General features: G+C 44.9%; 1 protein-coding gene across 6 annotated transcripts in view; it reads left to right on the forward strand.

Annotated features, from left to right (window-relative positions):
• The window catches only part of PTPRC (protein tyrosine phosphatase receptor type C), a 223,924-nt gene extending 218,923 nt beyond the window's left edge, over positions 1-5,001 (forward strand). For all 6 annotated transcript variants that reach the window (XM_056523473.1, XM_056523472.1, XM_056523475.1 and 3 more), the window contains one exon: positions 4,068-5,001. In XM_056523473.1, coding sequence (XP_056379448.1) covers positions 4,068-4,322 — 255 coding nt within the window. In that variant the 3' untranslated portion in view covers positions 4,323-5,001. The remainder of the gene's footprint in view (positions 1-4,067) is intronic.
• The last annotated feature ends 6,335 nt before the right edge of the window (positions 5,002-11,336 follow it).

Genomic DNA, 11,336 nt, shown 5'->3' on the forward strand with positions numbered 1-11,336 from the left:
CGGGCAAAGAACAACGACCACCTGGCCTGGCGAGGATTCAGCCGTTGGGCAGACTGGAGATAGGAGAGATTCTTGTGATCGGTGTAAATGATAACTGGAAATTTTGATCCCTCCAGCAGATGCCTCCATTCCTCAAGTGCCAATTTAATGGCCAGTAGTTCTCGATCCCCGATGGAGTAGTTCCTCTCCGCCGGAGAGAAGGTCCTAGAAAAAAAACCACAAGTAACAGCATGCCCGGAAGAATTTTTTTGTAGAAGGACCGCTCCAGCTCCCACTGAGGAGGCATCAACCTCCAATAGGAAGGGTTTAGATGGGTCAGGTCTGGAGAGCACGGGAGCAGAAGAAAAGGCAGACTTGAGCCGTTTAAATGCGTCTTCCGCTTGGGGAGACCAGGACTTAGGATTGGCATTCTTCTTGGTTAAAGCCACGATAGGAGCCACAATAGTGGAAAAATGTGGAATAAATTGTCTGTAATAATTGGCGAACCCCAAAAAACGTTGGATAGCACGGAGTCCGGAGGGGCGTGGCCAATCTAAGACGGCAGAGAGTTTATCTGGGTCCATTTGTAGTCCCTGGCCAGAGACCAAGTATCCTAGGAAAGGAAGAGATTGACATTCAAACAGACATTTCTCCATTTTGGCATAAAGTTGATTGTCTCGAAGTCTCTGAAGAACCATGCGGACATGCTGGCGATGTTCTTCTAAGTTGGCAGAAAAAATCAGAATATCGTCCAGATACACAACAACACAGGAATATAAGAGATCACGAAAAATTTCATTAACAAAGTCTTGGAAGACGGCAGGGGCGTTGCACAGGCCAAAGGGCATGACTAGATACTCAAAGTGTCCATCTCTGGTGTTAAATGCAGTTTTCCATTCGTCCCCCTCCCTGATGCGGATGAGATTATAAGCACCTCTTAAGTCCAGTTTGGTAAAGATGTGGGCACCTTGAAGGCGATCAAAGAGTTCTGAGATAAGAGGTAGGGGGTAGCGGTTCTTTACCGTGATTTTATTAAGTCCGCGGTAATCAATGCAAGGACGTAGGGAGCCATCTTTTTTGGACACAAAGAAAAATCCAGCTCCGGCAGGAGAGGAGGATTTGCGGATAAACCCCTTTTTTAAATTTTCCTGGATGTATTCAGACATAGCAAGAGTCTCTGGGGCGGACAGAGGATAAATTCTGCCCCGGGGTGGAGTAGTGCCCGGGAGGAGGTCAATAGGACAGTCATAAGGCCTGTGAGGAGGTAAAGTCTCAGCTTGTTTTTTGCAAAATACGTCAGCATAGTCCATATAAGCCTTAGGGAGACCGGTTACAGGGGGACCCACAGGGTCACGGCAGGGAGTACTGAGAACCGGTTTAAGACAGTCCTTGAAACAAGAAGTACCCCAGCTCTTGATCTCTCCTGTGGACCAATCAAGGGTTGGGGAATGGCGTTGAAGCCACGGTAGTCCAAGGAGAATTTCGGAAGTGCAATTGGAGAGTAGTGTTGCTCACGAATATTCGCAATTCGAATATTATTCGCGAATATCGCATATTCGCGAATTTGCGAATTTCGCGAATATAGCGCTATATATTCGTAATTACGAATATTCGTTTTTTTTTTGTTGTTTTTTTTCACAGTACACATCACAGTGATCACCCCTCTCTGCTTCCAGCTTGTGTGGTGCAAAGAAGGCTCTAATACTACTGTGTGAGACTGGCGTGCGAAACTTCGCATATGCGAAAATTAGCATATGCTAATTTTCGCATATGCGAATTTGCGCAGGAAGCTAATTTTGTGTATGCTAATATTCACATATTTTTATTTTCGCATTCGCGAATGTTCGCATATGCGAAAATAAAACGAGATTATAACGAATATGCGAATATTCGCGAATATATGACGAATATTCGTCCATATATTCGCGAATATTCGCGAATTCGAATATGGCCTATGCCGCTCAACACTATTGGAGAGGACCAAAAACTCAATTTTTTCGTGATGAGGTCCGATGCACATTAGGAGGGGCTCCGTGCGGTAACGCACGGTACAGTCCAATCTTTCATTGTTAACACAATTGATGTAGAGGGGTCTGGCGAGACTGGTCACCGGGATGTTGAACCTGTTGATGAGAGAGGCCAAAATAAAATTTCCTGCAGATCCGGAATCCAAGAAGGCCATAGTAGAGAAGGAGAAGGTAGAGGCAGATATCTGCACAGGCACAGTAAGGCGTGGAGAAGCAGAGTTGACATCAAGAACTGTCTCACCTTTGTGCGGAGTCAGCGTACGTCTTTCCAGGCGGGGAGGACGGATAGGACAATCCTTCAGGAAGTGTTCGGTACCGGCACAGTACAGGCAAAGATTCTCCATGCGGCGTCGTGTCCTCTCTTGAGGTGTCAAGCGAGACCGGTCAACTTGCATAGCCTCCACGGCGGGAGGCACAGGAACGGATTGCAGAGGACCAGAGGAGAGAGGAGCCGGGGAGAAAAAACGCCTCGTGCGAACAAAGTCCATATCTTGGCGGAGCTCCTGACGCCTTTCGGAAAAACGCATGTCAATGCGAGTGGCTAGATGAATGAGTTCATGCAGGTTAGCAGGAATTTCTCGTGCGGCCAGAACATCTTTAATGTTGCTGGATAGGCCTTTTTTAAAGGTCGCGCAGAGGGCCTCATTATTCCAGGATAATTCGGAAGCAAGAGTACGGAATTGGATGGCGTACTCGCCAACGGAAGAATTACCCTGGACCAGGTTCAGCAGGGCAGTCTCAGCAGAAGAGGCTCGGGCAGGTTCCTCAAAGACACTTCGAATTTCCGAGAAGAAGGAGTGTACAGAGGCAGTGACGGGGTCATTGCGGTCCCAGAGCGGTGTGGCCCATGACAGAGCTTTCCCAGACAGAAGGCTGACTACGAAAGCCACCTTAGACCTTTCAGTAGGAAACTGGTCCGACATCATCTCCAAGTGTAGGGAACATTGCGAAAGGAAACCACGGCAAAACTTAGAGTCCCCATCAAATTTATCCGGCAAGGATAGTCGTAGGCCGGAAGCGGCCACTCGCTGCGGAGGAGGTGCAGGAGCTGGCGGAGGAGATGATTGCTGGAGCTGTGGTAGTAGCTGCTGTAGCATCACGGTCAGTTGAGACAGCTGGTGGCCTTGTTGCGCTATCTGTTGCGACTGCTGGGCGACCACCGTGGTGAGGTCGGCGACAACTGGCAGTGGAACTTCAGCGGGATCCATGGCCGGATCTACTGTCACGATTCGGCTGGCAGGAGGTGGATCCTCTGTGCCAGAGAGGGATTGGCGTGGACCGTGCTAGTGGACCGGTTCTAAGTTACTACTGGTATTCACCAGAGCCCGCCGCAAAGCGGGATGGTCTTGCAGCGGCGGTAGTAACCAGGTCGTATCCACTAGCAACGGCTCAACCTCTCTGACTGCTGAAGATAGGCGCGGTACAAGGGAGTAGACAAGAGCAAGGTCGGACGTAGCAGAAGGTCGGGGCAGGCAGCAAGGATCGTAGTCAGGGGCAACGGCAGGAGGTCTGGAACACAGGCTAGGAACACACTAGGAAACGCTTTCACTGGCACAATGGCAACAAGATCCGGCGAGGGAGTGCAGGGGAAGTGAGGTATACATAGGGAGTGCACAGGTGAACACACTAATTAGACCAACTGCGCCAATCAGTGGCGCAGTGGCCCTTTAAATCGCAGAGACCCGGTGCGCGCGCGCCCTAAGGAGCGGGGCCGCGCGCGCCGGGACAGGACCGACGGAGAGCGAGTCAGGTACGGGAGCCGGGGTGCGCATCGCGAGCGGGCGCCACCCGCATCGCGAATCGCATCCGGGCTTGGGGCGGTATCGCAGCGCACCCGGTCAGTAGATCTGACCGGGGCGCTGCAGTAGCGAGGATGTTGCGAGCGCTCCGGGGAGGAGCGGGGACCCGGAGCGCTCGGCGTAACATCTGTGAGGGGCATTTGATAACAGGAGAAAGAATCATTTTTGTCTGACAAGATCTTTGACAAAGTTTCTTATATTTGTTTGTTCAAATGACAATGCCTATTTGAATGATAAACCATATTATTTAATATCATTTTAGGAGCAATATGAATTCCTCTATGACACCCTGGCCAGCACAGTCCCTGCTCAGAATGGGGACATCAAGATAACCATTCACCAGGAACAGAAACCAAATAACCAGAATGAAATTAAGACCAAAATTCCAGAAACAAAAGAGACAGTCATTGACAACGTTACAGAGGACACCCCGCCTGCGCCCAAAGAAGACGAAATTGTCTCCAATGGACCCAGTGCGGCCGCCTTTACAGAAGTATCACTGAGAATAGACGAATGAGAAGTGAGTGGATCAATAGAAAATATAGGATCTGGGACATATTTATGTCTTTTGGACCTACTTAGGTCAACTGAGCTACTTGGCTCATGAACAAAACTGGTACTTAACAATATATACCTATGCCAATGGGCACATTGTTAAGAAATTGATGCTAATAAGGAACAGCTGCAAATATTTCATCCATTATGTGCAGAGTTTATGACTGAAGTTTCAATAATTTTCCCCACGCGGCGCCGTGTGTCCAAGACGTGTTAAAGTAACAAGCTAGTGAAATTCTTTCTCGCCATATTCCATAGGAGGCATAGGCGGCCTGCTGCTCCCCAGATGCTTCCCGAATGCAGAGCGTCGCGTCTCCATCTGCCATGTACTATTTGTCCCAATGTATAATTGTTCGGATAATCAATAATAGCGGTGAAGCTGTGTATATATCCCGAGTAGGCCAATGAAACTATGCAATCTGCAGATATTGGATAAATTGCTAATTTGCTTATTTTTCTGCTCAAGGTGTATTTTTTTTATTTTTCATGTTCAGAAAAGGATTTTATAAGGATTATTGTGTCTTAGCATCCATACTTTTATTACTATTAATATTCAGCTCCCATCTTCTATAATAAATGTACAAAATGTAAGACATTGTCCAAACCTCAACATGACTCTAGATAGGAATCAGGTAGATAGAAACAGGTGGCACTCACCAAGTCCTTCCGTGGGTAAATCTTCTTTAGTCATAAAGCAGTGCACATGATAAAATACAGAAGAACTCGGTTGCCGGCCGGCATCCGAGTTCCCCTGTATTTTATCATGTGCACTGCTGTACGAATAAAGAAGATCTACCTATGGAAGTACTTGGTGAGTGCCACCTGTTTCTATCTACTGGATTCCTATATGCAAGCATTGTGTGCATCTTCTCAGTGTAGAGAACAACCTATCTATGGATACCTGGGTCATCAGTCATAACGGACTTGGTTGCGCTAAGGGGAACTATTTCCCATGTGTCTGCCGCCATGCAGAATCACTTTTCTAACTAAGGAATCTTTGTACATACCTATTTTATGCTGCAATACAATGCTGGGTCACATTCTATAGGAGGACATTAATTCTAATTGGATGAGACTTACTTATCTACCTACAGCTGGGTCCTACCTTACCTTTTTCTTGGCTTCCATATCATGAGGTGAATTGCGCGAGATGACCAGCTTTGAAAAAGAAAAAAAAAAAACAAGACGCGATCTTCAAGCTATACAGTATGTGGCTAGAAATGGCCACCCAGTATTTGTGATGTGACGGTTTTGGTAACACATTGACTAGGGAAATCCTATGATGAGTGGCACAGGAGGACCAGCCTTACAAAAAACACCATTCTCTGTCCTGAGAAGAGTTGAGGCAGTTTTCCGAACTGTGTTTGGTTCATGACAAACAAGTTCACCGCGAAACGGCAGTGAAAGGGTTAAGTTGTGCTGCCGCAACTATATGGCTGTAAAATGTGTGCAGTAAAGAGAGTGATACTTACCATCTCATCGCTGGTCTGGGCTTCTGAAGAGGCCCTGACCAGTGACGAGATGGGCAATATAGATGGATGTATAATGTATTCATCCCACTCCCCCCATGTAGTTAACTAGCGCTGCTTCTTTGCTGGGCCGAGCTGTACCCGCAGCTGTCAGCGGCAAGCACAGCTCAGCCCAGACATTGCCAGGTTAGCTCCAGCCGAACCTGGCAATATTGGAAAGTTTTGGCGAGCTGCAAACGCCCCAAAGTTTGGAACAAATCCAGGTTCGGGTCCTGGGCATCAACTGAATCAGTCGGCGCCTGCTAGGCACAGAATGTCCACTCAAAATATTCAGGTAAATATTCTATAATATCAAGTAGCCTCATGATAGCCGGAGGCAGGATACAGTTAAAGGGGTACTCCGGCGCTAAGACATCTTATCCCCTATCGAAAGGTTAGGGGATAAGATGCCTGATTGCGGGGGTCCCGCCACTGGGGAACCCCATGATCTTTCACGCAACACCCCATTACCATCAGCCCGCGGAGCATGTTCGCTCCTGGTCTGATGACTGCCGATCACAGGGCCGGAGTATTGTGACATCACAGCTCCACCCTGCCACAGGAAGTTCTTTTCTTTTTTAATTTATTTTCTATCTGACCACAGTGCTCTCTGCTGACACCCCTGTCCATTTCAGGAACTGTCCAGAGCAGGAGAAATTTGCTATGAGGATTTGTTCCTGTTTTGAACAGTTCCTGACATGGACAGAGGTGTCAGCAGAGAGCACTGTGGTCAGATAGATAAGAAATACAAAAAGAAAAGAACTTCCTGTGGAGCATACAGCAGCTGATATGTACTGGAAGGATTAAGATTTTTACATAGAAGTAATTTACAAGTTTAACTTTCTGCCACATGTTAATTTTAAAAAATATTTTCCTCCGAAGTACCCCCATAATACAGCGGAATTTCCGCATTCCTCCAAATTTAAAGACCTGAATTAAAATTTTTGTGGAATTGCCAGCCAAATCCTATTGAACTCGATGGGGCTTTGAATTTCAGCAGAATTCTTTGTTTTGAGCACACAGAAATTCTGCCGAAATAACGCTCAAATTCCGGAATCCCACAAAATTCACTCTTTGAGGAACGAAAAGTTTGTGTAAACATAGCCTTGTATAGAAAATGAAGATGTGGTTGTAATAATGTGGTGGTGATACGATATATATGTATTATACGGGTAGATTGGGCGAGTGACACCAACTCTTATTAAAGAGATCAATGAAGAGGCAAAGCTCAGTGTGAAGAAAAAAAACGGTAGTTCAAATTTGCATAATATCCTTATATGGTCTTAAAAAAATTTTTTAATTTTTTTTTTATTTATATCAAATATCAATATATTCTGTAGATAACTGTGGATACATTATTGGTCCAGGATTAGGGATCACATGCTGACGATCATTTATGCCTATACAGCTGGAGGCACCCTTGTTAAGAAACACTGATCTATGAAAATGTAAAAACTTTACGGGCATTTGATGACACCGCTGTCTGGACAGAGTATGATACTTATGCAGCATTTTTAAAGGGGTATTCCAGGATTTTTTTTCTTTGACTATACTGCAGGGGCTGTTCATAATATAGTGTCTGTACCTGTGTGTGACAGTGGTCCCACAATTCTTCTGTGATTTTTGCCCCAATATTTATTTTTACGACTATACAAAATTACTCAGGTTTCAGGTTTTCCCAGGTTGCAGTGTGGCCGAGACATGACATCCCTAGTCAGGTGTTCAGAGGGAGCCTGTCCTGCTTCAATGGGTGGAGAGACTGCTGGGTGGGAGAGAGATTATTCTGCAACGAATTGTATTTTTGCAACAGCTGAAGGCACCCTGGTTAGAAAACACTGGTCTTTGGAATTAAAGGCAGATCATTTGTGTTTCAATAGGTGGGGTGGCTGATGTTTGGGAGGGAGGAAAGTGACCTCACACTTACAAACAAAGAACTATGGGATTTGTAGTTTGAGAGAACAAACTCCAACAGGAAATACCCAGTTCACAAAAAGATAGCCACAGTGTTATGGTAATCTCACAACATAGCCATTTTGCCTCAAGACAAGCGCAGATCCTCCCTAAGCATGTCCATGACTATCTGGCAGGTACGTACCAAAATCACTTAATGGAGGATAACCCCTTTAAGTTTGGTAAAAGTTTTTGCCAAAGTTTAATGTGAATCGATTTAAAAAAAAAATCCAATTTTTTTTTGTCTATTCATTATATCATTTTATTAAAAGGTTACATGTTTTAGAAGTTAAGGTGTTCAATTTGGAATTTCGGTAAAGTGTCCTCTTTAGAGCTCACAAGAGGCCAAAGATTTGTACATTTTATTTTTTAACAGAATATATATAAAGAATAATATTTGATTGTTTGGGGCTTTTATTTTTAACTTGACCTTTGTATTATTTGTTGAATCTCGAGTCTTTTTCTTCTTATGCAGGTTTTTTATATATTTTATTTTTTTTACTTTGAATATATAAAGGGATTTGCTTTGTGATATATAGAAAGAAAAAGAGTCTAATTAAATGTTTTTACTGCCGAAAAGGAGGATTTGAGAATATTTAATATTCTGTGAAAAGATTGTTAATTATTTAAAATGGATTTATAACATTTTCTGAAAGCAAAGGGAATTAAAAAATAAATAAATAAAAAATGTGTATTTATACAGTGAGTTGGTTATGTTATTTGAATACAAATGATCACAGTCAGGTAATAAAGAGCAATGATTAACAAAGAGCTTCTATTATGTAATATACTTAATCATTGCCATCAAATTCATTGCTTAAAGAGGTAGTCCAGGTATAGGGGCTAAAGGGGCTGGAAAGTTACCTGTGTTTGATGGTGGTCTCACAATTCTTAAGTGTTCTTTGCCCCAGTTTTCATTTTTAGCAGCATACAGAATGAGCATTGCCTCAGGTTTTCCCAGGTTGCAGTGCAGCCTGAGACATTACATCACTAGTCAGGTGTTGAAAAGCAGCCTATCTGCTCCAATGGGTGGAGCAACCGCTGGGTGGGAAGGAGATCATTCTCCACAGGGCTGCAGGAAATTGTAGTTTCACCACAGCCCGCATGGAAGGGAGCTCAGGTGTGCTGCAATCGGTGGGGTGGCATGACATGTGGGAGAAAAGTGACCTCACACTTACAGACAAAGGATCCCTGAACTTGTAGTAGGAGGGAGGGAACTCCAAAAGGAAATAGCCATTTCACAAAAAGAAAGCAGGAGCCTTATAGTGGACTCACAACACAGCCATTTAGCCCCAAGATAAGCACGGATCCTTCCTAAGCTTGTGTATTACTGTCTGACAGGTAAGTACTAAAGTCATCAAGTAAAAGATTAATATTCTGTATATGAAATTTATTTCTCCAAGTTCACTATGACATATGACCTTTTTTTTGGCCAGGCTTACATAATTATTTTGATGGTGAGAAGTCAATAAGCCATGGAGGGCATCTCTGGTAGCCGCTGATATTCCACAGGAACAATGTATCAAACACTATAAAATAAAACATGTCTGATCCCTCTTACCCCAAACATCTGCCATTGGGGCTGTTGAGGTCAACATATACATAGGGTCACTGGCCCATCATGCCATAATGGAAAGGCTTGGCAACTTTTATCTAATGTGTGTGGCAAGCCTAAATTTGACTACATATTCTATGTGTACCCACTGTGTCACCTACAGGTTAGGTAACGAATGGCTGGCCAAGCAGGTCAGAATGGGAATACAGGCAGGAGGGGCGAGCTGACACTATGGGAGTAGGAAGCGCAGCTAGGCAAAGTACAATATAGTAGAGTTGGGTATGCTCAGCTGCAGGTGAGTGACAGCAAACTGATAACAGAAGCAATGATAATAGTGCAGAGCAAATCTGACTTCAAAGTAGCAGACCTTAGCATTGTAGAGTTGGTAAAATGGCGGGAAAAAAACCAGTGGAGTAGCAGAAATTAGTTGGTTGTGTAGCAAACGCATGGTCGACAATTCGGGTCATACACTGGAGAATCAGCAAGGTACCAAGGCATCAGACAGAGGCAAAGTCAAGATATCATGCACTGGTCAAACACTGGAACACAGAACAAACACCTTTGCTGTAGAAATCAACACTACTGCTCAGGAGTCAGGGAATAGGTGGAGCAGGGTTATACAAAAGGAAGATCCATTAGAGAGCGCACACTGGCCCTATAGGTCAGCCAGTGCTTGCATGTGGCCCTTAGAGGGTAGAAAAGGCACTGTAGTAATGTCCAAAACATGGTGGTCAGTTTGTGACGCCAGGAGTGACGCCAGTTCACTTACCACAACTCCAATTGAAGTGGTCATCGGTCAAACTGGGTACTTTACTGACGGGTTTCTTAAGTTGTGTTTAGTCGAGGAACCACTTCAGCAGGCTCTGGATATGTGACTGGTAGACTAGGCCTGAGGCCTACTCCCATGTGGTATGAGGGCAGGAGACACTGTGGGAGATATACCCTCACTGCTGGCCGAGACCAGACTGCACACTAATATAGAACTCCTCTCTGTCACATGAGACTAGGGTGGAGGCATGGCTGGTTTGCCCGGATTGGAGGACTGTTGCTGTGGCTACTCACCGGTTCTTTACAGTGGAAAACAATTAACTGTTACAGAGCAGTTAAAGGGGTACTACGTTGCTTGTGTGTTTTTTGTATATGTGCCCTTTTGTTATAGTGGTCTGTGTTTGCTTGTTTTTGGTTGCGCTCTTGTGGATTAGTAGGTTTTAAATTACTGGATGTTCTGCAGTTTTTGTGTGCCCTCATTGCTGTCAACCACCATTTTTTTCGTTTTAGCCTCCATGTTGCGGTCAGAACGTGTCTCTTCCTGTTTCTGACGGTGTATGCGCCGGCCCCCAGCGTGATCTTTTCGGCTCTCCCCCTTGATGAATATTCATGTGTATCGCTCTTTGACACCTCTTATCTGGGTGTCGCTTTCTTTCTTTGCTGTTTTGTAATTAGATGCCAGTTACCCAATCATGCTTCTTTTGTGAAGTTTTTGCGCGTCATTTTGTTTTTTATTTTTTCCGGGCTAGGTAGTTTGGTTGCCGTGTGCTGCTCAGATCTGTTGCTTATGCGCATGCGCAAAACTTCTTTCTATGCTCCGTGTACAGTATTTGTCAATGCTGATTGGTCAAAGGAGTGCATACGTCGCTCCTAGCATGTTAGGCTGACACTCATCAGCCACAAGGCGCCACTGGGAGAAAAATCAAGGGTGGGTGGAGCAGACACATACTAAGGAGCTGAGGAGGCAAGATTAGGCAAATGAGGAAACAAAACAAAAGGGAGGATAAAGTGGAAAAGAGGGCTGAGCTAGAACAAAACAAAAAGGGGAAGCAATAATGATGCTGCGGCCGCAAACACTCCTTGGAAATGTAGTACACAACAACCCCGAACACATGAAATCACGCCGGACTAAACAAACAAGTCGAAATAAATGGAGGAACAAGTCTGATAGCCTGGGGTGTGTAGGGTATGGGAA

Source organism: Hyla sarda, chromosome 6 (genome assembly GCF_029499605.1).
Source record: "Hyla sarda isolate aHylSar1 chromosome 6, aHylSar1.hap1, whole genome shotgun sequence".
In the NCBI taxonomy this organism is placed as follows: Eukaryota; Metazoa; Chordata; class Amphibia; order Anura; family Hylidae; genus Hyla; species Hyla sarda.